This window comes from Struthio camelus, chromosome 26, assembly GCF_040807025.1.
Source record: "Struthio camelus isolate bStrCam1 chromosome 26, bStrCam1.hap1, whole genome shotgun sequence".
Taxonomy (NCBI): domain Eukaryota; kingdom Metazoa; phylum Chordata; class Aves; order Struthioniformes; family Struthionidae; genus Struthio; species Struthio camelus.
In genome coordinates this window covers 7,264,959-7,292,915 of record NC_090967.1, presented here as the reverse complement: position 1 = coordinate 7,292,915, position 27,957 = coordinate 7,264,959, and the positions used below count along the sequence as shown (strand labels likewise).

The 27,957-nt window shown below is 54.1% G+C and overlaps 2 protein-coding genes across 7 annotated transcripts; one reads left to right on the top strand and one right to left on the bottom strand.

The window, feature by feature from the left end:
- Positions 1-548: 548 nt before the first annotated feature.
- ARHGAP45 (Rho GTPase activating protein 45) lies at positions 549-23,525 on the top strand. 5 transcript variants are annotated; one of them, XM_068919792.1, is made up of 25 exons: positions 1,337-1,604; positions 3,071-3,401; positions 5,253-5,396; positions 6,840-6,924; positions 7,486-7,558; positions 8,099-8,177; positions 9,133-9,270; positions 9,776-9,840; positions 10,542-10,652; positions 11,366-11,446; positions 12,090-12,269; positions 12,926-13,063; positions 13,390-13,580; positions 14,025-14,185; positions 14,648-14,725; positions 15,134-15,235; positions 15,628-15,791; positions 16,557-16,745; positions 17,090-17,227; positions 18,809-19,050; positions 19,386-19,647; positions 19,975-20,077; positions 20,584-20,954; positions 22,130-22,221; positions 23,340-23,476. In XM_068919792.1, the coding sequence occupies exons 1-24, from the start codon at positions 1,476-1,478 to the stop codon at positions 22,211-22,213; spliced, it is 3,639 nt and encodes a 1,212-aa protein (XP_068775893.1). In that variant the 5' UTR covers positions 1,337-1,475; the 3' UTR covers positions 22,214-22,221; positions 23,340-23,476. The 5 variants fall into 5 exon arrangements, with proteins under 5 accessions (XP_068775891.1, XP_068775893.1, XP_068775894.1 ...); XM_068919793.1 differs by lacking the exon at positions 22,130-22,221 and having other exon boundaries at positions 23,340-23,525; XM_068919791.1 differs by lacking the exon at positions 23,340-23,476 and having other exon boundaries at positions 22,130-22,352.
- On the bottom strand, positions 4,933-27,957 carry POLR2E (RNA polymerase II, I and III subunit E). 2 transcript variants are annotated; one of them, XM_068919795.1, is made up of 8 exons: positions 27,749-27,957; positions 27,140-27,314; positions 26,466-26,581; positions 25,919-25,999; positions 25,635-25,693; positions 25,368-25,446; positions 24,840-24,919; positions 4,933-6,345 (listed from the first exon to the last, which is right to left on the bottom strand). In XM_068919795.1, the coding sequence occupies exons 1-7, from the start codon at positions 27,803-27,805 to the stop codon at positions 24,854-24,856; spliced, it is 633 nt and encodes a 210-aa protein (XP_068775896.1). In that variant the 5' UTR covers positions 27,806-27,957; the 3' UTR covers positions 4,933-6,345; positions 24,840-24,853. The 2 variants fall into 2 exon arrangements, with proteins under 2 accessions (XP_068775896.1, XP_068775895.1); XM_068919794.1 differs by lacking the exon at positions 4,933-6,345 and adding an exon at positions 24,123-24,445 and having other exon boundaries at positions 27,749-27,916.

Here is a 27,957-nt window from a genome sequence, read left to right as displayed (position 1 = left end):
GAGCCAGGGTCCAGCCCTCGAGCCGCCCCGCCAGGTGCCGGCAGCGGGGCTGGGGGAGCCCAGGCTGCAGGAAGGGGCTGGGAGCCAGCCCAGGGACCAGCCGCGGCGGCCCCAGGCCAGGGGCAGGATCAGGCGGGAGCCGCCATGTCGTGGCAGAGGCATCCCTGGACCTCCATCGCCCGCATCCCCATCCTGCCCCGCTCGGAGCACCCCAGGGCCCGCAGCTGTCCCTCTCGCACCGGGATTTTACTCCCTATGTGTCTCTGGTTGCTCTGGTGTGAGCTGAAAATAACGCCGCGTGGATGAACGCGGGTGAGTGAATAGCCCTTCCGGGGCGACACAGGGAAACCCCACGGCAAAGAGCTGCCAGAGCCGCCGTCCCCCGCGGGTGCTGGCCCTGCCGCCTCCTGCGAGCCCGGACCGGGCGCCGGAGCCCCCCGCGGCCCCCTTCCTCCCTGCCTCGCGCCCTCAGCGCGCATTTGGCTTTTCCTGTTTCAGGTTCGCCTGCAAACCCAATGAGGAAATAAGGCGGCGTCACATGCGCCGGCCTGACAGTTTGCACCAGCTAATGTGGTCGGCAGGGTGGGAGAGCGGCGCCAGGAGCGAAGCACCCGCGGGGCCGCCGCCGCCGTGCACGGGCCCCGGGCAGCCGCGAGGAGGGGGCTCGCCACGGGCCGTGGGGCCGGCCACCGCCAGAGATGTTCTCACGGAAGAAACGCGAGTTAATTAAAACCCCCTCGATATCTAAGAAGAGCCGGGCAGGAAGCCCGGTGCCGCAGACCCTGCCGGTGAGTGACCCCGGGCGGCCGGGGGGCCGCGCACCGGGGGGTGATGCTGTGGGGCACCCATGGCCCGACGGGGAAGAGCCGTGAGCAGCAAGGGGGAGCACGACGGGCCGGAGGGATGGGGGCAGCGAGAGGGGCGGCGAGGAGGAGGAGGGCGCTGAGGAAGCACCCTGCTCCTGGGGACCCGAGCGGGGTTTTGCCCCGGACGAAGGGGACGGGGCGGCAGCCGAAGGGCCGGCCGGGGCCAGTGAGGGCGAGCGGGGCAACGGGGCGCTGGGGCAGCAGGTAGGCTGGCGGCTGGGGCAGCGGGTTTCGGGAGGGCAGCGGGAGCCCCCGGGCTGCCCAGAGGCTGGGGAGCGGGAGCAGGGAGCCCCACGGGCTCAGCCACCTCTTTATTTCCACGCCGCCGCCCCAGCGGGTGCTGGAGTGGGGCCAGAGGAAGCGCCTGGGCTCGGCGGGGCAGCTGGGGGTGTCCGCGCACCCCGCCGGCACTGCGCGCGCACCGTGCGCCCGCCCCAGCCCACGCAGCGTGCAGGTCCTCGCTGACACTGCGGGGTGGCCGGGCACCACGGCCCCGCCGGCGGCTCCCTAGCCAGGGGGGCCTGTCCCCGTGCCCGAGCCCACCGCCCCCCGGGAGTGGGGCCCAAGGGCGGCCCAGCCTGCGGGCCCTGGGGCTAGCCGGCCGGCGGGATGCTCAGCCGACGGACGGCTGGCAAGAACAGCTACAGCCCCTACTCTGCTGGGCACCGCAGGGGGAAATCCAGCTCGCCCAAACACTCCTTGGACTCGCTGCCCCACGCGCCCAGCGTGCGGCTGACGGTACGCTGGGGCGCTCCGGGGCTGCCCGCACCCCGCGGGGAGCCGGGTGGGCTCCGCTGGCCCCGCTGGGGGCTGGGCTGGCCCCAGCCGTTTTGGGGTGGGGGCCTTGGGTGCAACCAGCCCTTTGTAGCCCCAAGGGCAGCTTTGGGGGCTTCAGTGCTTGGTTTTTTTGTTGTCTAAGGGAGCCTTGTGCTCCCGGCCCAGCCGTTCCCGGGAGGAAGGCGCTCGGTGCATCTGCCCCATCAGTAGCGAGCACGACTTCCGCCCCCCCCCGTGTAGGCGAGAGCGAGCTGACAGCCTCCCGCCAGGGATGCTGAGGCCCAACACACTTGTGTCATGCTCTGGGGACACTTGAGAGCCTCTGGGGGGACAAGGCAGCTGCAGGACCCCCCCTCCGGCCCTGGCTGGCGCCTGGCAAAGCTGCGTGGGCAGCTGGAAAGCGCCCCGGCTCCGTGGCTGCCTCCCTGGGGCCTGCCCTCTCCCTCGTCCCCAGGGCGGTTCCTGGCACCAGCCTCTCCCTCAGGGCTACTTCCCCCTGGGAAATCCGGGGCTCCCTCAGTCCACGAGGTTTCTGCAAAGGTAGTGGCCTGAATGGCGTCCGCCATCCCCGGCGCCATCCCCAGCAGAGGCATCTGCGGGGCAGGGACATGGCCGACCTGGGGATGGGACAGGCTGAAAAAGAGGAAGGGATACGTGGGGCCAGATCCTGCCGTCGCTCAGCCCCCCGGGGCGCCCGGGCCCCCCGGGGACGGGGGACGCCGGCGAGCGGCGGGTGCCGGCAGGGACAAGGCAGTGGCGCGGGGCTGTTGTGTGCTCACCTGGAAATGGCAAACCAGGATCCCCGGGAGGTGGCGGGGGCCCGGGGCGCCCAGGGGACCAGGCAGCCGTGCCGGCGCGTGGCCTGCGGTTTCGGAGCCCATGCCCACTTGTGAAACCCCAGTGCTGGGGGAGGTTTGTCTGCAGGGAGCCCGGGGGGCCTTGGGCAATGCCAGCTGCCGGGGGCTGCCCGCAGCCCTCGCCCCGGGACCGGCCCCGCACCGGGAACAGCAGGGCTCGGCCCGACGGGCCGCCCGACGCCTGCCAGCCTCTCTGAGCAGCTCGGTTGTCTTCCTGCTGGCAGAGTCGCTGTCTCTCTCCCCCGAGACGGCCCTGCTGCTCCTGGCACCGTTTACCGCCAGCCCCAAACCTGTCCTGCTGCAGCGGCAGCCCCCAGCGCGAGATCCCCTGGGGACGGACCCAAAGCGCTGGCAATGCCGGGCTGGGGAGGGCTGCGCCGCATCCCCGCGGCGCGGCCGGGCTGCTCCGCTCTCGGGCTCTGCCAGCATGCCTGACTGGGGAAACTGAGGCAGGGCACGACTGCAAGTCGCTTAGAGAAGGGGGTCACCCGGGGACCCGGGAGTCCTGTCTCAGCCCCGACCAGGGTCGCTGCCGTGCCCCGGGGCCTCACGCTCGTCCTCGATCCCCAGGACCTGTCCCGGAAGGACTGCCTGGAGGCGCCCGGCTCCAGCTCGGGGGACCCGTCCCCCGGCAGCTCCAAGCTCAGCACCAGCCCCAGCGCCGTAGGCACCCTCAAGCGCCCCACCAGCCTCAGCCGCCATGCCAGCGCTGCCGGCTTCCCCCTCACCGCTGCGGCCCCCCGGGCCCTGCCCAAGGGGCACAAGACCCCCACGTCCTACAGCCCCATGGACGGCGGGGAAGGCCCCTTCATCGACGTGGAGGACATCTCCCATCTCCTGACGGACGTGGCCCGCTTCGCGGACGCCCTGGAGAACCTGCGGGACGTGGTGCTGCGCGACGGTGAGTGTCCCTGGCGGCTCCCGGCCCCGGGGGCACCCTGGGGCCACGCGCACCGATGCCACCGGCACCAGCATGATGCTCTGGATCAACCGCCCGCAGGCCCGGATGGTGCCTGGGCGCTGGGGAGCCTGGACAAACCCGGACCCACGGCGGGGGTCCCTGCCCTGGTGGGGAGGGATGGGGAGCCCCGCAGCACAGCGGGTCCCTCGGGAGCCCCAAGCGCGGCGGGTCCCCGGGGGCCGCGGGACCGAGCGGGGCGAGACGGTGGTGGGTGGCTGCTGGGAGCTCGGAGCCAGGATAACATGACTTCCTGCCCATGAGCTATTTTCATCCGCCCGCTTTCCTGTTTACAGCGCGGCGGTGCCAGCTGGCTGGCAGGGCCCCCCGGCCCCCCGGGGTGCCGGGCACGGCCCCCCAGCTCCCCCGGCCCAGCCTCGCCGGGCGGCCGGCGGGATGGGGCCGATGGTGCCGGGCCGGGCGCGGGGCCGGAGGGCCGGGGGCCGCGGCAGCGCGTCCTCGCCGCGGGGAGGCAGAGGAAACGGCTGCTATCTCACCGTCCCCGCGGCGAGGTGGGGCTGCGGGGGGGGGTCACATGACACCCTGTTTTCGGCACTGGCTTTGCAAACATGTTGACGCATCATCAGTTGCAGTGGAAAACGGGGGTGCCCAGCCCATGAGCACGGCACTGCCTGGATGGGGATGGGACGGGGCCGGGAAGGCGATGCCTCAGCTTTCCCTGGAAAACGTGGGTCTCTCCAGGCAGGGAGGAAATTGCTCTGAACTGGACCAGGACCCATCCTGCTGCCGTCCCCCCTTGGGTCCTGCAGTTGCTGCTGGCACCCAGTTTGCTCTAGGCCAAGCCAACGGGCTGGGAGAGCTGGGGCGGTGCAGGGGGCTGCCAGCGCCGTCCCGAGACGGCAAAGAGCGCGGGAGACAGCGGGAGGCTGGGGCCGGCCCTGGCGGACCTGTCCTGCCGGAGACGTTCACGGAGGTGCCAGGGCAGGCTGGCGCCGTGGGGCGAAGCGGAGCAGGTCCCAGCAGCACCAGCAGCCAGGCTTGACCTGCGGGATGCAGCGGTGATTTTGGAGAGTCCCGCTCCCTTCTCCGCCCGTCCAGCCCAGCCAGGCCTCGGTTCCCAGCCCCGTTCCCAGCCCTTCTGCTCTCCCTGTTTCCCACTCCGGAAGGGGCCTGGAAATGTGAGAGGAAGCAGAGGAAACTCCTTCCCGACCCTGAGATGGGGGCTGGGAGGGGAGGAGGGTTTGCCCGGCCGGGCAGCGGTGCTGCCAGACTCCCTTCCCCCTCCTCGGCGCTTCCCTACGTGAGGTTCTTCACTTCCTAAAAAGGCTGCCAGCACCCTGCCCCGAGCCCCAGCGCCGGGCGCGCGGCCAGGCGCCTCCTGGTGCCAAGGTCACTCCAGGGCTGCTTCTCCTCCAGCCACGGGCACCGGGCTTGCAGGGAGCAGCTAGCCTGGCCCCAGGGACACGCCGGTGCCCTGTCCTCACCCCTGCGAATATCCACTGTCACCAATCAATTAACAAGGACAAATTTAATACCCAAAAGGTCCCGCTGCCCCCAGCCCACTGCTGTGCCGGGCTGGGGGTACGCACCGGCCGGTTTAACCATCGGCTGCATTGCTGGCAAGATGGAGGGACTGGGACAGCCCGGCACGTGCCCCACCGGCCAGCACGCGTGGGGCGAGGGAGAGGCAGGCTGGCCTCCGGGGTGGCCTGCCGGGGGTGCCCGTATGGTGCATGCGAATCACCACACACACGTGTGCATGCACAAACACGTGTGTGCACGCACATGCCACATCCATGCCAGTCGTGCCGTTTCAACCCCCTTCTCTTGCAGACCCCAAGGAGTCGCAGCGGCCGCTGGCCCATGAGTGCCTGGGAGAAGCCCTGCGCGTCTTGCGCCAGGTCATCAACAAGTACCCGCTGCTCAACACCCTGGAGACCCTGACGGCCGCAGGGACCCTCATCTCCAAAGTCAAGGGTGAGACAACGGTGCCAGGGAACTGGGTGCTCCAGGGAGTTCTGTCCCGCTTCCCCCCTGCCCCTGCACCAAAGGTCCTCGGCCAGGCCCCCACGCTGGGCTCTGCTTGGGAGAACGGTCTAAACTTGCCACCAGCCCGGGGCAGGAAGCTATGCTTTTTATTTTTATTTTAAAGCCAATGCAGTGGCAAAAATGATGGAGCCCAGATCCTTGCCTGGGGGTTTCCAAGCACGGCCGCAGGAAAAATACTTAAATAATCGGATACTCTCCTGCATAGCTCCAAGCAGCACCTTGTGTTTATAAGACCGGGGTCTGTCAAGCTGAGATCCTTGCCAGGGCAAAACCTCCTAAGAGCAGTTACAACAGCCGTGGGGAGCGGGGAGGGAGGGCTGAGCTAACCGCATGCCGAGCACAACATTTTGCGTCACTGCTTCGTTTCCTGGACACTAAACGGTAACCGCAAGGGACAGGAAGCCTCATCGTGGGGTGGAACAAGCCCCACTGTAGGGCTGATTCACCACCGTGGGCCAGTCCCGAGACAGAGAGCGTCAGAGCTGCCGACACTCCCCAGGGCCGGCCAGGCTGGGCAGGAGGTGGTGGCAGACCCTGGTCCTCACCCTTGACTATGCAGCTCGCCTCCATCCACCAGGCCCGGCACCTCGCGAGGGCACAGGAGGGAAGGCACCAGGGCAGAGCGGGCAGCCAGGCGGGAGGGTGGGGGGGGCCTTCATCGACTCCGTGTAGAGTCTGCCGCAAATGTTCCTTTGTCTGGAGTCTGGAAAACGCAGTCTGTGACGGCTCCCACTGCCGCGGACGGTTCCTCTTTTGGCCTGGGCAAGAGCCCGTCTGTAGGAAGCCTCTGTGTCTCGAGGCCAGGGGCTCTGAAGATGGCCCAAGATGATAAAGGCAGGGAAACAAGCTCGTGGTCAACAGCACTTTTTCAGTAACCCTGGGTAATGGGAGTAAATAAAAATATGAGTCAAGTAACACTAACAGGGAAATCAATCCTAAGAGACAGAACAGCTGAGTAGTAAGGAAACAGATATTTTGTGCTACATTAGACCAAGGTCATAGAAATAACCTCCAGGAACAGTCTTGATCTCCCTGCTGTGCCCCCCAGCCCTCCCCAGAGCTGGCCCAGACACCAGCCAGCTCTGGCCTTCTCCAGCTCCAGGCTATTTGTTTGTATGCTTGGAGCACTCTCTCACCCAGCGCATTTCCAAAGATGTTCTGGAGAGACCTTCCAAATCTCCAGGAGCATCCAGGTCCCTCGGGGCTGTTCTTTCAGGGAAGGTAGGTCCCAAGCAGGGCAGGGTCACACTGTGGGGATGGAAGCCCCTTGCTCACTGCAGGCCTGACACTGGCAGGAGCCAGCAACCCTTCTGGTTTGAACAGGAACAGGCATTTGCGATGACAGGGCTTCTGCATTTCCTCAATTTCCAGGTTTCCATTACGAATCCAACAATGAGACAGACAAGCGGGAGTTCGAGAAGGCCCTGGAGACCATTGCAGTGTCCTTCAGCAGCACGTAAGGGATTTTTGGCCAGCTGTCCCCCAAAGAAGTTCCCCCCAATGGACCCCACCACCCCCTGCCAGCAAGAACACACCTTCACCCCCTTCTCCATCCCCTAACCACAGGCACAGCCCCAAACGTGGCAGTTGATTTGGGGGATGCCTGGGACCACAGCAGGAGTGCAGATTTATGGCAGAAGTTTATGCACAGCTACCAATTCACAGGCTCCTGGTCAGGAGTGCAGACTGGCTCCTCCTGCCACTTGTACCAGCAGTTCCTGGCACATGGGTCCAGTCCAGAGCTAAGACGGACCCCAAAGCCTGCTCGGGCTCACAGGCTCCATCTCCTGGCCCCGCATCAGTGCTGGGCCACCACCACCTCTCCTCCTCCAGCTGCATCATCAAGCCCACTTCACATGGAGCTGAGCTGATTTCAACCGAAATCAATACTGCAGCTCCAACTGTCTTGGTCCTAGTCCTGTCCCAAGGACTTGAGCTGGGTATTGTTTGGAGACCACCCTGTTTTGCCACTGTCAGCCCTTCTTTTTGCTGACCAGCCATATTCTTCTTGTTGCAGCGTGTCCGAGTTCCTCATGGGGGAGGTGGACAGCAGCACCATCCTCTCCATCCCACCCAGCGACCAGAACCAGGTGAGTGACACCAGCTCCCGTCACACGGGTCTCAGCTGGCCTGTGCAGGGGCGTTCAGACCAGGCTGAGGAAGGAGTAGAGCCCCCGACCCCCGATGTGGGATTCCCAGCTCACCTCTGGGCCTAGCAGAGCTGCGTGCAAGCTTTGCCTGTCTGGTCCTGTCCTCACTGCCACTCACAAGCAGAGGAAAAAGGCACCTGGCAGCTAGGTACAAAGGGGCAAGGCAAAGTGGAAAGAAGTTGGCTAGGAAAGGGATGGAGCAGTTTTGTCAACAGAAACTGAGAACAGGACTCCAGGTTTCTCTCCTTAGCTCTGCCCCGATCTGGTGTGTGCACAGTGCAAGGCATTTCTCCAGTGAGGTCCCCAATAGCTCATGGCCTTCCTGTAGGACCATGGGGCTGTGCCCAGCAGACTTCAAGAAACAGCAAAAAGGCTCCAGCAGCTCAGGATTTCTGTCTCCTCTCCATCTGCCAGATCACCCCAACACTACTCCCTTTCCTCTTTGTCTGATTAGTTCCTTTTCTTTCCCAATTCCCAAAGTCTATGGAGAGTCTCTACGGAGGGATCCCTGGGCCTGGAGGAGATGGCATGCTGTCTGGCATGGAAAGCTATGACACAGGTAAGCAGATAGTTCTCTGGGTGCAGGAATATGGTGGCAGGATCAGGGGATGCCAGGGTACCTGGCTGAGCTGAACAGCTGACAGAAAAGGGCATCTTCCTCACCGCCACTGTGGTCCTGCAATGGAGGGTCTGGCACAGCCTCATTGCCCCCCATGCGCTTGAGTGCCCTTGTTCTGGCTGTGCCAGAGAGCCATGCAACGCACAGGACATCAGTGCTGCTCCCGGCCCCTAGGCTGCACCAAATAAGTGACAAGGGCGGGAGGGACAATTTGCTTGGCTCCAGTGGGGTCCTTCATACAGCCATGCCAAGTGTTTCTAGCAGTACTACTCCCAAAGACAGCACCAGCAAGGTGTGGGCTTGCTTCTCAGGGCAGTGAGCCCTGATCTAACTACGTGTGGTCGCTGCGGCCACTAGCACAGCACCAGTGCCCAACCCAGCTGTTCTTCCTTGCAGTGAACATAAGGTGAAAGACCTCAGAATAGACATGAAAAGGGCTTTTAAGCACACTGGGTGTTGGCCGCCTAGGGTTGCTTGGGGAAACCATTTCCTGAGCTGAGCAAGTCTGACAAATGTGAAGACACAGGTGAGCAAAGGCAGCACAGACGCACACAAAGCTGCCGCCGTTGGCAGAGGGTGCCTGCAGGACACCAGCACAGGCAGATAACAGCACAGGTATCTTGGGTGAGGTGGAGGGGGAAAGAATTTGTACCGAACGCTCAGGAAGCCTGAGGGAGGCAATGACCAGATAGGTCAGACACAGGAAACCTTGCAGGGTGAGGAAGGCCATTCTGCTCGAGCGTTGGAGTTTTCCTGATTGTTTCAGTGATTCTGGAAACCCCAAGGCACTTGAAGGGGGAGTGGGTCAGTGAACGACAGTGGCTGGCAGTAGCACAGTTCAGTATCTCTCTCCTGTTTCTCTTTTCCCACCTTTCTCCGTGTCCCCCTGTCACAGTCCGCCCACCCGCAGAGGAGGTGGATGTCATGCTGCAGCGGTGTGAGGGCGGAGTAGATGCTGCCCTCCAGTATGCCAAAAACATCTCCAAATACATGAAGGACCTCATTGGTTACCTGGAGAAAAGGACCACACTGGGTGAGAGGGGAAGGATGGAGGGTGGGGGTCTTTTCCACAGTGGGGCTGAACCCCTTGTGACAGCATCAGAGCAGATCAACGTCCTCTAAGATTACATGCATGAGGGTAATGGAGACAAAGCTTTTGGATCTGGATCTGGAAATGGATTTGAAACAGATAATTGCTGACTGCCTTCTGCACTGAGCACGAGGCTGGAAGTCAGTATGTGTAGTTTCCACTAGGATTGCTCACACGGTGTGTATGATCTTGGACAAGCCACTTTTTCTGCTTTTTTTCCATCCAAAAACGAGATCTACCTATGTTGCCATGTCTATCGATGAACTAACTCCATGTATATGCAAAAACCGATTGCTGGGGGAGGAGAGAGCTGCAAGACACTGCAAGAACAGTGGTGAATTTAAACATTCACTCCTGAAGTTCTGGATTTGTTTTTACAAAGGAACCCAATCAGCAAGGAAATTCTTGCATTTCTCATGTCTTTTCACTTCCAACCTTACTCTTCCAGAAATGGAGTTTGCCAAAGGGCTTCAGAAGATGGCAAACAGCTGCAAGCAAACCATCACTCAAGAGGTAAGTCCACATGCCCTGAAGCCACACAGTGGCTAGGGTACTGGGCTGTATCTGAACCTCAGCAGGAGTGAGAAGCCCTGGAAAGCTCTTTGTTTTGCCTGGCTTTAGAGCCCAGGAGACCAGGCGTGCAGTTTTCCAAAGCTCTCTGCTTGGCAAAATTCATGTGTCCAAACCAAAGGAATGAAAGCAAAGGATAATGCTGAGACCCGCCACAAAAGCTCCGCCATGAGTTATCTGATATTTCTTTTAGCTTTTGGGAATCCTGTCCCCTCACCACTATAACATCCAGAGCCCCACTTCTCCCCGAGCTGGGAGCAAAGCAGGGCCAGTACTTCAAGCGGTGGCGACCTGTAGTACCCAGCAAAGTGAATGCCAGAGAGGTCTCTCTGCTGGCCCTGCCAGGTGTGCCAGCATGGAGAGCCAAGCCAGGCTCATGGGCCACACGTGCCCCGCATCCTGTGCTCCTTCCAAAAGCTGCTGGACAGGTGTCTTGGCCCTTCAAGCCTCCTCAGGCCTCTGACCTCCCTCCAAGCAGTCTTTCTGCAGTCTGTGACCACACTGTTTCAGTCTGGGGCTGAGCTTTTAGCAGGGGCTGGCAGGCAAGCTGAGCCTCTCACTCCTCTCCCCCCAGACACAGCACTGGAGAACGTCTGCCTTGTTTCATGACACGGTGTTAAGGTCATGCATTTCTCGTTTCTCAGACAAGCATGCCGTTCCTGTCGATCTACTTGCTGGCTCTGGAGCAGGACATGGAGTATGGGACATCAGTTTTGCAAGCTGCCAGCACCTTGCAGCACCAAACCTTCCTTCAGGTGGGAGAACGCCCCAGCGCAGACCCCACCCATGTACACACACACAGGGGTGCTCAGACACATGCACAGAGTCCTGAACTGGATGACTCGGTTCAGAGTGGAAATGGTCTCTGAGGTTTGTGTCCCTGAGAAGCAGGAAATGCCTTCTTCCCCAGGAAAGGCTATCTGAAAATGGCTCTTCCCCAGAGGCCGTGCAGCAAGGGAAGGCTGGTTGTCTCCTTATGCTCTGGTATCACAGGCAGCTCTTCTGGGAACTGCAATCCAAATGCCTGGTCTTTCAGGGGTTTGGATAAAGGGTCTGGGAAACTCTCCCAAAGTTTGGCAGGAACAAGCAGCACCTCCTTTTTATTTTGTACCTCATCTGAGGTGTTTCTGTGTCTGCCTGTTTCCCCTTCAGCATAGACCAAGTTACATTGATCTCCCAGAGACAGCTGCTCTCTGGAGCTGTGTGCCAGGGAGAGAGAACTGATGTCCTGTTACTGCAGAGGGTGGCTCTTGCTTAGAGCAATCTAAAGGGAAATTCAATTTGGTGCTTTCCAGGGTGCAGGTTTTTGTCCATGACACAAACCTTCCCTGTAACTGAGCCCAGTTGTGCTGTCTGGAATGATAACATCCACCACAGGAAACTTTCCTTGCAAAGCTTTTTGCAAGGGGAAGACCAGTGAGCATTTAGCTCAAACCACTATGTTGTTTCCTTCTCCCTCCTGATTCAGCCACTAACAGTGAGACGCCTTGAACATGAAAAGCGAAGGAAGGAGATCAAAGAGCAGTGGCACCGGGCACAGAGGAAATTGGTGCGTAACAGAGACACACAGCATGGGCTGGGGTTGTGCTCCCTGATCCCAGCCTGGAGTGTCCCCACCACATTTCTCATGGATAACGCTGGACTTCTTACCCCTCTAAAATAAGTGTCAGTTGCTTTGAGCTAGAGTGCCTCTTCCAGAGCCTGCTGTGCTGGGGGACCCCAGAGAAACATAGATCTAAGGCGCCTCCTGGCCTCTCTGCAGCATGGGAGTTGGAGGGGATACAGCCATGCCTTGCAGACCCTCTGCCCTCATGGGGCAAGAGAGCAACACGGATGGAAAAGAGCTTTGGCCAGCCAGATCTTCATGTCAGTCTCCCCATAAAAACTCAAGAGCTCTTCCCTTATTATTAACTATTGCTGTAATGGTGAAGCTGGAAGAGTCCTAGTCAAAGACCCAAATCCTGCTGTCCTGAGCCATGCACAATCACATTACAAAGAGATGGCGCCCTGTCCCAGTACCCTACGACTTAAAGTCTCCTCTTTCATACTCGCTCCACAAGTGGAGCTTGTTCATGCTCAACCAATGGCCCAGTCTGTGGCCACGTGCATGAATCTCTCAGGGCAGCACATGGGAGATGACGATCCCCTTGCAGAGTTCAGTCCTCACTCTGGGTTACTGTTTTCATTGGCAGCAAGATGCAGAGGCCAACCTGCGCAAGGCCAAGCAGATATACATGCAGCGCTGCGAGGAGCATGATAAGGCTAAGTACATGGCAGCAAAAGCGGAGGAAGAGCAGCAGAACACCACCAGCAGCATCACCACCAAAACCCTGGACAAGAAAAGGCGGCTGGAAGAGGAAGCCAAGAACAAGGTAGGAACATAACAGCTCTGGATGCTGGCTGAGCAAGGAGCCTGTTGTGTGCTTGTCTTAGCTTGCAAATGGGTGCGCAAAGGTAGCTTTTGGATGACAGCTGTTACACAGCTCACCAGTGCTGCTGTCCTGGCTTCCTGCCCTCCCTGCTTCCAAGCCCTGTTAGAGCTGCCTCTCCCCCCCAGCACACAGAGAGCTCTTTTTGGTGCCATTGAACCAACTCCAATGCCTTCTTGGCGTCCAGTTATTTTCACTGCAGACCAGGCCCCAGGGGAATCTGCTGCCCCTGGCAGGCAATTGGCAGCTGCTCAAATGCTCTGGATGGACTCCACAGGCCTCTTAGTGGGTGAGCGTCTGCCTTGCAAGAACCTTCTCACTCCTTGCTGTCCTAGCACAGAAGTCCAGAAAAAAAAAAGGGACTGAAACGAGCTTCCTGCAGGTCTTCAGACATGGTACAGGAATGCCTGGAGGACTGTAAGTGGCACTTATGCTGTAACACTTCTGGGAAGGAGGCTTCATTCCCCTGGGGCTGTCCAGGCTAAATTCTTGCAATGCAGAGTCCTAGGGCCAGGAGCACAGGGAACTAGGTCCATGTCCAGAGAGGCCATATTCCGTCCCTCTGCGCTGTTTCCATCTCTTGCTCTCCCAACTGTCAGGCAGATGAGGCAATGGCCACATATCGGACCTGCGTTGCGGATGCAAACACCCAGAAGCAGGAGTTGGAGGATACCAAGGTGAATGCCTTGCGGCAGATCCATGAAGTGATCAAACAAAGTGACCAGATCATCAAATTGGTGAGTAGGGCTTGCTTGCTTAGGATGGCCCTGAGGGCAGGTAGGGTGGCTGTACCCAGCGTCTTGCACACCACATGCTCAGGAGATGCTCAGAGCTACCTGCCCAGCACATCTGGCCTAGCAGCTCCTATTTCTGGTGAGGTCCAGGTGGGCCTTATGTAAGCTCTCTTCCCTCCCATGTGTTCTGAAAAGCCAAGGTCCAAGGCTGCAGACCAAGCACCACTTTGGGATTCCTGGTTTCTCATCTAATCGGGAGCTCCTTGTCTCCCTGTTCCTTGTACGTTGCCTCATAAAGCTCATGTCTGATTCTTCTATGTTATTTTCAGGCCACGATCGCCTTCTACCAGATCATGCACATGCAGACTGCTCCACTGCCTGTCTACTTCCAGACGCTTTGTGAGAGCAGCAAACTCTATGATCCTGGGCAGCAGTACGCCTCTCATGTCAAGCAGCTGCAGCGAGGAGACGAACCTGAGATCCAATACGACTTTGAGCCTTATGTGTCACATAACGCCTGGTAGGAAAAGAGGGAGGGCAGATCATTGCAGAAGGGTCCATGGTTTACACTTATCTTCTCTGTTGCTGGTAACCTTCCCTTGGGCTAGCACGATGCTCTCCTGCTGAAATCATCATTTTTTTCAGTATGCCTGAAGGCAGCTCCTGCTGAGAAAATTGGGGCTGGACCACCTGGGAATTCTCCTCACAACCCAATGCTCCTGCCTTGCTCTTTGCAGCCAAGGACAGGCGCATCCTACTGCTGGAGGAGTAACTCTTCCGCTCTAAAGGTGCAGGGAGAAGTGTCATTGAAAGAGTTGATGGATGAGACAGGCTATCTGGTATTTAAGATAGAGGGCTGTAAATCCCAAGACAGGTAGATAGCAGCCTTGAATAAGATTTTCAAGTGTCTCTTTTCTTTTCCTTCACTTGGACATTCCCTTTTCTCCTTCTTTTTGCCCACTAGGTCCCCCTTTATTCGGACACGGAAAGGCAGCTTCAATGCCAATGACTTTGCAACAAATGCCAGCTCTGATGGAGCTGGGCTGCCCAAAGAAGGGAATATCTCAGATGGAGGGGCAGGAGCCAAGGAGCAGCAAAGTGGAGCTGTGGCAGTTGACAGGAGAGGTGAGTCTGGAGCAGACAGAAGCCTGCCCATTACATTCCCCAACACCACTATTTTCAGGTGCTGGTCCCTTCTTTCTGCTCTGGAACAAAACAAGGATAGCTCCCTCCCTTGGGAGGGACACCAAGGGCCAGGGCTTCTAGTTGCAGTAGTAGGACAGGCTGGAAGAGAAAGCCTTGTAAGCTGAATTTCCTGAAGGACACAGGATTAGATTTTTTTTTTTTTTTGGCTGTCTCCTGTTACCTAACAGCTTATTCACCATCTTCCCATCTCTTCTTTCCCAAGCTGGATGTGCTACTGAAGGCACTGCAACCCCACCAGTTCCTTCACCCGCCTGCAAACAGCAAACTGAGCAGCTTCCTTCAGTAATTTAAGTGTCTCCCAGGGTCTCTAGGCTGTTCTTCTGTGTTACTGTCCTGCACCCAGGAAGCAATCTTGAATGGACTGTGTGTTTTCTTCTGCAGGTGGGAGGGGACACCAGGTTCATAAATCTTGGCCAACCTCTATTACTGAAGTGGACAGCAGCCTGGATTCAAATGCAGGTAGATACAGAAAACAGTGCAGGGCAGCCAGTATTTCCCCTTCTCCTAAAGTCAGCTTAAAAGCAGCGTACTGGTGGTAGGGTGGGACCCATCACTTCTTTTTTACCTGCCTTAAAATAAACCTCTGTGTTGTAAGTAACTGCTCTGATCCCAGTCTCTAACAAAGGGTGAAATGTGGGAGTGCTGAACCATCACAACTATGCTGACTGCAAACAACTCCACTGCAAGGCATTGTAGGGGAATGTATCACCCTTGCTAGCTCAGAGGAAGCTCTCATTTTCTCCAGCCACCCCAGCAATGCCAGGCACAAGACTTTTTGCTGTGGGAAGCAGGCACGCACTAAGAGCTCGCTCAGAAGAGAAACAACTTTGCCAGTAATCTCACTCGCTTGCGGGTTTGTTTTGACAGGTGAATTCAGTCATAAACTGCAGCGATTGTCTTCCAATGGCACCATGTCCTCCAGCGAGGAGCTGGAAGAGAAGGATGAGAATGCCACCTCCTTTGAGCAGAGTACGTAATAAAGTGGGAAATGAACCAGTGATTCTGCAGCACATATGGCTCTGTACTCAAACACCATGACAACGTTAACTACAGCTTGACTTTTCCTGGGGTAATTTAGTAGTTCTGGAGGTAAACTGAACAATTGCTGGGAAGACGTTTGACATGACGGTAATCCCATAAGGAACCCGTTAGTATTTTCTTTGCAAAGGGGACAGCTCTGCTAAAACCACTGGGAACAGATGACCCAAGCTGAACTCTGAGGTCTACAAGTCCTATCTGTAATGCTGCTAGAACTTGTGCACCCAGCTGACTGACAGATCTGTGACAGTGACCCTTATGCTCAAGCCTTGCTTAACCTTAGCTCAAGATGTGGAATGTATTTCTTTTTGTTCTGCTTGTAGGTATCAATGGGATCACCCCAGAAATGACTGCTCCAACAGGACCTTTCCGAAATGTTGGCTTATCCAAGGCTGCCCAAACTCATCGGCTGAGGAAGCTCCGTGCCCCTTCCAAATGTCGGGAGTGCAACAGCTACGTTTACTTCCAGGGAGCAGAATGTGAGGAGGTAAAGTTGGAGGAAGCGAGAAAAGAGCTTGGTGGGATGGAACAGATGGAGGATACGTCCCATGAACTGTACAAACTGTACAACGCACCAGTTTCTTCAAGTCCTCTGGTCCACCCCATCCTCATTCTGCACCTCATCCATGTTCTGCAGTAGCATATTGTGGCGTAACTTATGTCAGTTGGGTGTCGATAGGTCTGTTGTAGGAACCCAGCCAGGAGCTCAGATATGCTTGTGGTCAAACCTGTGGGTGTAACCATAGCCAGCAGGTCTAGGTTTCCAGAGGAAGACAAGCTGAAAAGCTGCCAGCACAAACTTTGAGGCGAGACTACCTTAGCATAGCTCTAGCCTGTGTTTAGGAAGATATTCCCAGCTGCTGCTGCTTTCAAGCCTAGGACTCGTTCGTGCTCTGTCATGGCTTAGGGTCTGTCCCTGTGAGACAAGTTCATGATTCCCTGGGCTGAGGAAAGCTTGATCCCTCGCAGCGCTAGTTTGTTTGCATTGTTTAGGAGAGGTGAGCCCCAATGACTTGATCAATGTCAGCTGCTGGGAGCACTCTGCTCAAAATAGCTGCCTTGTGCTGCTTCAAGGATGGGTCCACGCACTCTGCATCGATCCTATGGTGTCTCCAAGCATGGCATTTTCCCTCTTTCTGCCAGCCTACTCATCAAGCTCCCTAATCTCTGAATAATGCCTGTCTCTTAGTGACTGCCTTTCTCATTGAGGGTGCTGTCTCTTGCCTTCAACCATTTTTCTGTTTTTTTCCAGTGCTACCTTGCCTGCCACAAGAAGTGTCTGGAAACTTTGGCCATCCAATGTGGGCACAAGAAACTCCAAGGGAAGCTGCAACTTTTTGGGCAAGACTTCACAAAGGCTTCTCAGGGTAGTTCAGATGGCATCCCCTTTATCATCAAGAAGTGTATTTCTGAGATTGAGAAGCGGGCACTGAAAACCAAGGTGAAGCACCCTCTCTTCCCTACCCTTCAGCTGAGCTGGGCTCAGTTGCTTTCTCCTGAAAGGATCATCTGTCTTGGTATGAAAACTAACACATTCATTTTTGCCCCAGGTTATAATCTTAGCTTTGATACTAACACACTCCAGCCTTGGAAACTCACTTGTCTTACCTCCCTCTCTTTCCTGTCTATGAAATAGGAATGATCGTAACATCAGAGCTGAAACAGCTGTCCCAGAATTACTTCTGAGAGGGATTTCCAACCCCAAAATGAGAGTATGGGAACTAGAAGCTGTCTTGGGCAAACTTGTCTCTCCTTACTTCAGCTCCATTTTTCTCTCTTTTATAGGGCATCTACCGAGTTAATGGTGTAAAGACACGTGTGGAAAAGCTTTGCCAGGCATTTGAGAATGGGAAAGAGCTAGTGGAGCTATCCCAGGCTTCCCCTCATGATATCAGCAATGTCTTGAAGCTCTATCTGAGACAGGTAAGATGCTGGTGATACCTTTTGCTAAGGGGGAGGCAGAAGAAAGATGACCAGTAGAACTAATTTTCCAAAAACAAATCTGCCTTCACTGAGACACTAGTAATTCTGCCACAAACAGGGCTTAATATCCGTCCGCTACATAGCCATGACAGTGTTGGTGAGAGAGGTCTCTCCTAGCTGAGGATGAATCAGTGATGGAGACAGGTATGTGTATACAAATGGGGAGTGGAGAAGAAAACAGACTCTCCTCCAACAGCACTGCTGCTGCATCTCCTCTGAGTGAACTTCAGGCTTCATGCTCTCAGTCAGTGAACCGTCATACAAATCACACGCAATCAGTCTTTGCGCAGTTCCTCCATTGTTATAGCAGCAAAGTTCTTATCTACAGAAGTACAACATAGAGAAGTCTTCCCTTTTGCAATTGGGGAACCAGGTAAGCAAAAGGGAAGTGATCTAACAAAGGTCACTCCACATGGCAGAGACAGGGGCTGAATTCATGTCTCCCTGACCAGCACTTTCCCTGTAAAGTAAGATCTGTGGTGTGCACAGCCATTTGTTGGTACAAAACTACCTCGAGTGTCAAGATAACAAAACCCCTCTTTATTCAGTAGACTCCTGTATGTGAAACTTGCAATGCAAACTGTGAGACCCACATCCTCATACAAGCCACCACAAGGCAGAAGGAGAGGAAGGAACTTCTCTTTTGTTTTGCACTCTTATCACTTAACTCTTTAGTGCTGTGTTTCTTTAAGGCCCGGCAGGAGAGGTATAATGCGGTAGGAACCCTCCCATGGAGTTAACTCAGGAATCTAGCTCAGGTACCCAGCTCAAGGATAGAGGCTTTTCCCTAGGTTCCCTGCATAGAGAGAGGGAGATAAGTATTCTGAGATGCCTCTGTGGTTTCTCCAGAGAAGAAAAGCAGAGTGCAAAGGGAAGAAGTCAGTCCTGAACCATGATCCAATTTCTAGCTAGAGACACTGCAGGTAAACCAATTTAAAGTCGCTCTGCAAGAGTGCTGAATTGGAAGAAACCACTGCTCCGCTACAAGGGACAATCTTTCTCCAATGAACATCTGTTCAAGCCATTCTCAAAACATTGCAGTGATGCAAATCTACTAACTGCTTAACATGCTGCTTTAGGTGCTTTATGCAATCTTCAAAGCCAGATTTTCCCATCTAACCTCAGCCACCTTTGCTGCAAACTAAGCTGATTACATCTTGCCTTCTGCTCCCAGAGAACAATTAATTTTGTCCTTTTTCTAACAACATCTACTGGAAAACTGCTGCTATGTCCACCCTTGGCCAGGTCTTTTACAGAGGAAAAAAAGAATTCCTTGACCTTTACCCAGAGGCAGCTATCCAGCAGAAAGCACCAAGGGGTTGGTCAAACGCTACTTTTTGCTTGAACTTCACAGGTACTTACTGGCTATGACAAATGAGGCTGCATTTACTTATTTCAGAAGATGGATAAACAAACATCGTCCTCAGTGTGTTCTGGGTAACAGGCAGGCTCACCTCCCACCAGACGCAGGAGGCATGGCTCTCCAGGGACTCATCTCCTCTCTGTTCTTCCTTCCTGCAGCTGCCAGAGCCCATTATGCCCTTTCGCATGTACAATGAATTCATGGGCCTGGCCAAGGAGAGCTTACAAGGCAGCGGCGAGGCCAAAGGCAAGAATGGTAAAGGGGTTCCTGAGCTGGTGGACAAAGGAGCCGAGACAGACAAGGTGGTTGTGACCCTGGTGTTGAAGCTGAAGGAGCTGCTGAAGGAGCTTCCTTGGGAGAACATGGCCACGCTCCAGTACCTTCTGCAGCACCTGAGAAGGTGAGAAGGGCTAGCCCAGGACCACCACAGGTGCTGGGGTACTTTCCCTTTCTCCCCTATAATGGGAGGAGGTGGGTCAAGTACAGCCACCTCCCTCAGACCATACTGGCAGTGGGTACAGCTCAGCCCTTCCCAGAAGCAGAGATAGATCAGTAGCTACATCTACTTCTCTGCCGCTCACGAAAGCTGTCATGTGTACCAAGAAAGGGCATTTCTGTGCTGCCAGTCCAGCATTTCCTCTTGCCTGGATATGCCAGGCTGAGTGAGCTCTTCCCACCCACCCGTCCCTTCTCTCTGCTTGCTCACCCTCACAAGCTGCTCTTCCTCCTCTCCAGGATTGTGGAAGTGGAACAGGACAACAAGATGACCTCAGGCAACCTGGGCATTGTCTTTGGGCCAACACTCATGCGGCCAAGGCCCACAGATGCCACTATTTCTTTGTCCTCACTGGTTGATTATCCCCACCAAGCTCGCATCGTCGAAGCACTCATCATCTTCTATTCGACTATCTTTGAGAACAAGGACACCACGCTGCTGGCTGATTCCAGCAAATACGCTGCAGATGCCGAGGAGGAGGCAGCCAGCTGCTCTAATGTGGTATGAGACATCTAGGGCAGGGTGCAAAGTTAGGGGCTGCAGAGCCTATGGAGACAGTCTATTTGTGCTTGCAGCCTTGAGCAAATCACAAACTTTATGAGGACCTGTCTACATAGGGAGGTAGATCTAAATACTTGTGTAATACCCCCCAATAAGAATGTTTCTCTGGTGTTCAGATTACTCAGTTTTTGAGTCTGTGCCTTTGCATTTCAGAATAGCTGCTATGCTTTTAACTCACCAGCTTAATCGACAGCACCTTCTCTCCACAGACAGAAATTAAAGAAAAACAACAGCCCTCACTGTTGTACCTCTACTTCTTTCCCCCAGGAGGACATAGGCTCACAGACCACAGCTCCTCATGGCAGCGTTCCCTACCTAGACCTGCCTTCAGAGCAGGGGAATTTGGATTACAGTGCAGACTCATATGGAGGTGAGTGAAAGGCACTCAGAGGTTCCCCTCCAGCGGGGGCACAGGTCTTTCAGAAGTACAAAGTGATGTGAAATGGGTTCCAGAAGGCCTTCCACTTTCAGGATACCAGCTTCACAAATTCAAAAACACAGCCAAAAGCTACCATTTGATTGCTATAGGCCTCCTCTAACTTCCAGTAGGCGCTGATGTTATTTATCACTGGCCACAACTACTTTCATTTTAGCTTTTTCTTCAGTGAATTCACTTCTGTAAAGGGGGCAAGGACAGAGAGGACCAATGATAACAGTTTTATGCAAGGATAGTTTCATCCACAAAGGTAGATTTTAAAAGGAAAAAAAAAATGCCCAGCATGCCAAAATCCAGGAGGACAGAGCCTCCAGTGCCACTCCTGGCAATAACACAGAGCCCTTCCCTTATCCTGGACACCAAGAGTTTGCTGAACAAAGCTTTTGTTAGCCCCTTGGTGCTGGGTTAGAGGGTAATACAAGGCTCCATGTGCCCCTTAGAGTCTGGCGATCGCTCAGTTGATTCTGACTCCGAGCTGGAAGACAGCGGGGAGCTGCTGGCTACCACAGACAGAGACACAAGAATCCAGCTCACAAAACAGGGGAGCGAGACGAGCACGGACGAAGCCCAGTTCTGCGATGACGGGAGCGAGGGACAACGGAGCCGAACCTGCAGCACAGGCCAGTCAGATGCAGAATACACAGCTTCCCGCTGCCTCAGCCCCCCAGGAGAAGAGCAAAGTGATCTGGAAGAATACCCCAAAAGCAGCCTCTCTCCTGCTCACACAGACTACAACACAAACCAATCCAATAACACATCTATGCCTGTCACTGCACACGGCACCAGCTGCTGCCCAGCATTTGACAACAAGGTACCAAAACAGCCACAAAGTCAGGCAGTGAACAGCAGCCCAGGTTTATCTAAGCAACCTAGCAAGGATACCACAGACACTGGGTTGGGGCAGAGGAGCAAAACCCAGGAGCTATCCACGTACAGCTAAGCAACACGCGAAGCTGTGATGCTGCGAGAGGGGGAGGGATAGCACAAAGCCACAGGTCAGCTCAGGAGGGCTTAGTGTGTCAGCTGCAGGCAACAAACAGTCACTGCTGTTTAATGACTGAAGCTTTCACACAAAACCCCTGAGCCACTTAGCCCTCAGCAGGAAAATGCAGATCAGTTTGTCTCAACTGCTGGTAGCCACAGGGCTAGAGCCTCTGTCCATAAAGCACATTTCTTTAGAAGGAGCTGAAGCAGAGAAAATCTTTAGTTTGAAGACTGGGAATGAACCCAGGCCTTTGCTGTACTGGTACCAGGCCACAAGCTCAGTCTTTGCCACGTTTCTTCTTTCTTTGCCACATCTCTATTGCAGGAATAGAGATGCAAGGAATTAAAGGATCTTATCACCCAAACTGGCTGCAGCTTAAAGGGGAGAAGAGAATGCCTAGAGATAATACAGGGAAGAGTACCCTGAATGCTAGGTGGTGGGGTCAAACAGCAACAGATGGGAGTAAAACCCAGCATGCTTTAAGGAAACACTGCCTTGGACAGTAAATGAATTTCTTCTGCTGCACCTGGCTCCCTACCTGCTCTGAGTAGGAGAGGTGCCGCATAGCAAAGCGCCCCGTAGCCTCCAGGAAAACACAAGCACAATAGGAAGCCATGGGAGCAGTGTGGACAGACTAGGACAACTCCTAGCACTGCTACACACAGGCTGGCTCTTCCAGCTTGGGAAACAGCTCACAGAAGGGAAAAATATTGCTAGAAGAATGCTGGTTTCCAAGTGGCTTAGTAAAAGCTGTGCACACCATCTTCCATAAAACATGGAGGGCTTTAGGGCTGAGGCTGCACCGTTTACCAAGGCCCTAGAAGGTACATTGATCATTTATAACTGACTGTACCGGGCATCCACAGTGCAGCTATGAATTTACTGCAAGGGCCTCAGCACTTCTAAGCAACACAGGACTCAAACAGTGACATGCCTTTCCTGGCTCAGCTGACAGGTTGGCATTGCTGCTTGTATTTATGGGCATTTTTTCTACTTGGCAGGAGCCACACAAAGAGCAACACACAGGCTGTGAACAAGCTCAAGGGACAGATTTTCCTAGCTGCAAAGTCCTGAGCATTACATGACCTCTCAGGTATTTTTTTTTTTTTTTTTTTGCTTTAAACAGACATTAGGTCTCCAACTCTAAGCTGCAACAGCAGTCAAAAGTTGCAAACCTAGGACTACACCTCTGTTCCTCCAGCTGCCCATGAGAGGGGACTTGCTCTCTGCCCAGATGCAAGGGTAGACTCTTCCTCTGCAGTACTGCCATTGCCTGAATCAGTAAACAGCCCCTGCCAGAAAGGGTTGGGGGGGGATTTTTGTTTTCTGTTTTGTTTTTTAGTTTGGGATTTTTGTGTTTGTTTAAGAAATGACCCTTCAACATGTATCTACTACCTCTGCTGGCAAAGGAACTTAAAGGGTTAAACAGGACCAGCCAAAATTTTTCTCAAAGCTATGACACTTTTCTGCACTGAAGCATAGGAGAAAAAAAAAAGGTAGATACTAAGCTTGAAGGAGCTGAAAGCTGTTTCCTCTGATTACCCTGCTTGTACCTGGATTTGGACTGCATTCCTATAGCCGTTGTTGAACATCACTAGACTCAATCTAGCAGAGCCTATGATGAATGAAGACCAAGAGATTCCTGTCCAAGTTAGATGCACAAGGGCTAGTGCATACAAGTGACTAGTAGCCCACAGCTCCTAAGAAATTGCACAGATCCAAAGCTGGTTTTTAATAAGTTAGCCAGACTCTTCTTCAGTGAAATGCTGAATAACAGATCACCTCTGTCTACATGAATGTCAGTTCTGACCATTACTAGTTTTAAGAGCATTCAGACAAATGGTGGACAGCAAGGGGGAAGACAGAGATAAAACTTCAGCCTGTTTGAGAAAGCCAAGTGAGAGAAGCAGAAGTGATGTTTCAGCCAAAACATAGTGGGTGGCCTGTGGAGGTTATACACACCTCATTACTGTAGATTTGGGTCATCAAGCAGATGCTTGAGCCAGTGCTTAGGAGGATCAGATCTTCACAACAGCAGAGAGCCTTGGCTTTACAACTGCCAGAGTTCTCCAAGACTTTAAAATGCATCTCAGCACAGTAATTAAAAAGGTACATAAAACAGAAGTTAACAGAAGTTAACTATACAACTAGGTAGTTTACAACTGAGCCAAAGAAGAGCTAGAAAGACTCGTGAGACTTTCTTCTCCACAGCTCTTCAACAAGATGGTTGGATTTTCCAGCAGGCCATTTCCATGGTAGCAAGAGAAATCAGTTCAACTCTCCTCTCTTGCCATCAGAACTACCACCACCAGCGGTACCATGTGTGTTTGCAAGGATGGATGACGGGTGAATGCGAGTGAGGGAAGGGAAATGCCCTTGAAATCAATGTAATGCAAAAGCTATGCTTGAGCTTCACATGGTAACAGGCACCCTTCTATTTGTATATAAATTCAGCATGGAGACAGTAAGGCACGTTTGTTGCAAAATTTGTACTGCTGTATGAAGTTGTGTTCCATGTTTTGCTGTGTTCAAAATGGCATGCTTACAAGAATAATAAAATCTCTGTGTTCCAACCTGCATCTGTCCTGGAGATCAGGATCTTCCAGATCCAAACTCACGGCTGCAGGAGGCTAAGCACTGTAGGGAAGTGCTTCAGTTTACTGGCTAGAAATGCTCTGAAGTTTACAAACTCTCAAGGGAACTGAAACAGATCAAGATGTGTGGAGGAATATAAACAGCTCTCCATTGTGATATTTGAACACCAAGGTATCAAAACAAGGGTCAGAGAGGTTACAACAGATCAGAGCAATAAGGTAAATCTTAACTAAGTGTCAGAACTGCACAAGAAAGCTGGATCAAAGTTAAACAGGCTGAGCTCTGGGGCTCAGTCCAGAGCCTTGAGCAGCAAATATTCTAAATAGAAGGAAGAATAAGGGAACTCAAAAAATCCAGAAGAGTGGTACGGAGGAAGATTGAGAAATACAATAATAGTGATGAAGAATAACAGTACAAACCTTTATTAGAAATAAAGCCCTATAAAATAGGAAAGCAAAGGCCTTCTTTCCACTCACTTCCTCCCTGCACACTTCAGTTGCTTCAGGTTAGTTTCATGGCACGAGCCCTCATAGGAGAATAAGGAGTTACAACAAAATCCATACTGGAAAACGAGGAGTTACAGGCCAGGTAACATGAATGCACAGAGGCAACGCAGAAAGAATTTTCTCAGCCATTTATAAAACATGGCAGACATCCCAGAGTGTCTGTAAATCGGTGGTGCAGGGGAAGATCAGGAGATGTCACAGAATTCTCTTCCACACCTGGAAGAAAGAACTCAGGATGTGAATCACCTCACACCTCCCTCAGCCGGAAGTAGCACTCAGAGGGCTACTGTCAAGGTAAAGCCCCACCAAGTGCCCCGAACTCTCTGCTCAGCACTCTGTCCCTGAGCACAGGGCATGGAACAGAGCTTCCATCTACTGAGAGACATGTCCAAAGGGGAGGATACCGAGGGATGAGACCAGTTAAGTCTTGGTCTACTGTTCGACTGATGCAGATAGTTCTGTACGTAAAGCACTAAAGTTTTAGGATAATGTGAACTCTTACAGCTCTTCTCTTGCAAGCACTCACTTCAGCTCAATCCTGGAAAGCCACAGCCAAAAGTCCTCAGCTAGCCAGACCCACACAGCCAGAGGGCTTAGCACTCAACCTTACCTGACAGCTCTGAATTACTGCACCAATCTGTAGGTGATGTAGCGGCCTGCAGTCTCACTAGGTCTTATGATCTTGACTACCTAGGAGTCCAGGAGAAGCAACTCATGAGTACGAGAAGCTGGTGGCAAGTTTCCCCAGCAGGGCTTCCCTGCCAGACACGCATACACACTCAAACCCAGACAGAACAGTTGCAACACTGCAACCCTCAGGAGCCACAGAGACACTGGGCACCAAGCTTCAGGCCTGTGGCTGGAACGTAGCATAGAAGTGCCACCTTCAAGTGCAGGGCAGTCAAAGGTTGGGAATGGAGTCACATCTGCTGGTCCTCAGAGGATTCAATGGCCACAGCTGTCTCCCCTTGCTGGAAGCCTGCCCAGCTTACACAAGTCTCTGTACCACGACAGCTTTCCCATGGGAAAGAAAGGCCCTTCCCTTCTCTTGGGGTTCAGAAATATCATCAATACCCCCTACTATCACAGCTCTGCCTATAGAGAACTGCTGCCTGTCACCAGCTTGTGTCACTCTTACCTGACCTCGCTTTATTCCAAAGTACCTGGCCACTGGATCCCCAGCCTGTATGCGTGGGAGCTGGTTCTCTCTCAGCTTACTGCACAGGACAGTCAAGGAAGAGCTCTATCAGCAGCATAAGCAACTGGCTCAGGTACCCATTTGTTTTAAGAACGGGCACGGTTATTAGAACCGACTAGTACATTGTCACACTCAGAGGTGTATTCATTTTCAACTTAAAGCAAGTATGAATCACACCCAGGGAGGGAAGGAACAAACAAAGGATACTATCGGGCTAGTAGCTCAGTTACTTCTTCCTTTGTCATGACCACGTGCTCTGGAACCAACTGTAAACAAAGGAGAGACGTTCCAAGATTAGAAAACCAGAGAAACCAAAAGTCTCCTCACAGCAGCAGGACAAGGAACATGTGGGTAAGCAAAACTAGAACAACTACTGCTGTGTCACCCAGCCTGACCTTCCAAACAGAAGATCGCTAAAAGCTAGGTGATGGTCTGCAGCTCAGCAGAGAGACTGGTTGCCTCGCCTTTGCTCCACTGCCAGCACAACTTACCTCATGTTCTGTGATGTTGATCAAGAGCTCTTGCTGCAGAAACTGCTCCAGGATATATTTGGGAGCCATATCTACCAGGGACTGAAAAGGAAAAGGCATGTCAGACTGCAGCACAGGGCACTGCTCGAGGTCAGTCCTACCTGCGCTCAATAAACATCACATTGCAAGGGATATCATTACATTTGTGCTCACACAGTTAGAGCTACACAGCAAACTGCTAACGGACCTTGTCACCGCTGGCAAGTATCTCCTCTCCTCTCATAAACCTCAGTAGGCCCTCTCTTCTTCTTTAACCAGAGTTAGAAAGCTCTCTTTAATCAGAGCCAGTTGTTCTGGTTAAACACATTTGCATGTTAAGCAAGACATGTCCCCTGCGTTAAGGGACAACAGGTTTTAGTGAAACATTTTCTCAGAAATAAAATTCAACATTCTTATTAATCTAAAGCAGCACTGCAAAACAAACATGCAAAACATCCATAGTCTACAATTGCCCTCTGGACCGTGAGACAGGTTGTTTTTTTTTTTTTTTAAAAAGGGTTCTCTGTACCTGCTTTGCTGAGGGAGTCATGCCTTGCTGTACCACAATCAACGCTCTGGTGATGTTCTCCTCCTGCATCCTCTGACAGTACATCTTGATTGTCTTTATTCCAACCTTGGGCTCCTCTAGGAGTGAGGGAGGTACCATGATCACGATACATGCATTCAGTAATCCACATTCTAATAGCCTTTGTTTTGCAGCCAGTGATACACTTATGCACAAATATTCATTCATTCTACTCTGTGATGTATTTTCTTTTTGCACAACATTCTGCATCCAGCCTACCAGCTGCAGAAGTCACCCCTGCAGTCATACACAGCAAAACTTATGGAATGTTTTGCCTTGTTAAACCCAGTGGAATAAGGCATGTTGTGTAAATAAAGAAAACCCAGCTGGAGCTTACCACACCAAGATATTTATTTTGCAGGACAGAATAAGCTTTCTGAAAGGCTTCATGCCAGTAGAACAGGAAGAACTGGCTTTCATTAGAAGTGAGTTTTTGAGCGCTGGGGAAGCACAGTCACATCAGGCTTTCAGAAAGCCAAGCCATCCCTTCCACACAGCTTCTATCAGTGTGAGGCAAAAAGGTAACACGCAACAGCAGCAGATATTCCTTGGTGCCTGAGTTAACAGTTTTGAGAAGTCCAAGCTCACTGCACATATGGTAACTGTGTCACACTTACCTGGGAAGAAAACAAACATCTGATCAGTAGGATCATCATTATGAGCCACCAGCACTGTCAGGTCAGTGCGCCTCGGCCTCCCTTCACTAGGCTTGTCCCCAAACTGGGCCTTGAACTCCTCCAGGGTCTGATCCAACTCATCCTGAGTCACCAGATAGCCCCGATCATGACAAAGCTGCAGAGAACATCCTCACTTAAGACACACAACAGGTAACCCGTGTTCACAGCTCCGCTCACTTCCCACACGCAGCGTTTCACCCTTCGCGCTCCAAACACAAGTCCTGCTGCTGCCGGAGCCCGCACCAGAGCGCCAGGCACTGCTGAACCATCAAGCCCCACCACGAAAACTCCGTACAGCTCTTAGCACAGCGCAATCCTGCCCGCGCCCCGGAGAAGGGGGACAAGCGCTCCGAGGCGGGCCCGAGAGAGTCCCAAACGCCAGGACCCCGCCGCGATGGCTCCCCAAGGAGAGCAGAACAGAGGGCCGGGCCGGGCCTCGCCTCTCCCCCCACCCGGCTCGGCCCCAGCCTCCCTCCAAGGCCCAGGCCGCCCCCAGGCTCCCGCCCCGGGCCTCTCGGCCCGCCGGTCCCCCAGGCCCCGGCCCCGCACCTGCATGATGGTCTTGCGGATCTTCCACAGCCGGTAGGTCTCCTCCTCGTCGTCCATGGCCCTCGCGCACGCGCGCTGCCGCCGCCGAAAGCCCCCCGCCGGCCCTGGGGCGCCCGCTTTAAGCGCCTGCCGCGCGGCGCTGCAGGCGGCCGCCGGGGCCGCCGCGGGGGCCTCGGGAGCAAGGGCTGCTGGGAGGTGTAGTCCCGCCC

Bases quoted from the DNA above. Each gene is read 5' to 3' on its own strand.
- ARHGAP45 (XM_068919789.1), top strand. From the start codon at position 1,476: ATGCTCAGCCGACGGACGGCTGGCAAGAACAGCTACAGCCCCTACTCT. The intron at 10,653-11,365 runs GTGGGAGAACGC...CTCCTGATTCAG, and splicing joins AGCACCAAACCTTCCTTCAG to CCACTAACAGTGAGACGCCT. The intron at 17,228-18,808 runs GTAAGATGCTGG...TCCTTCCTGCAG, and splicing joins TGAAGCTCTATCTGAGACAG to CTGCCAGAGCCCATTATGCC.
- POLR2E (XM_068919795.1), bottom strand. From the start codon at position 27,805: ATGGACGACGAGGAGGAGACCTACCGGCTGTGGAAGATCCGCAAGACC. The intron at 26,000-26,465 runs GTACAGAGAACC...TTTCCTTTTCAG, and splicing joins TGACTCCCTCAGCAAAGCAG to TCCCTGGTAGATATGGCTCC. The intron at 25,694-25,918 runs GTAAGTTGTGCT...CTTTGTTTACAG, and splicing joins TCAACATCACAGAACATGAG to TTGGTTCCAGAGCACGTGGT.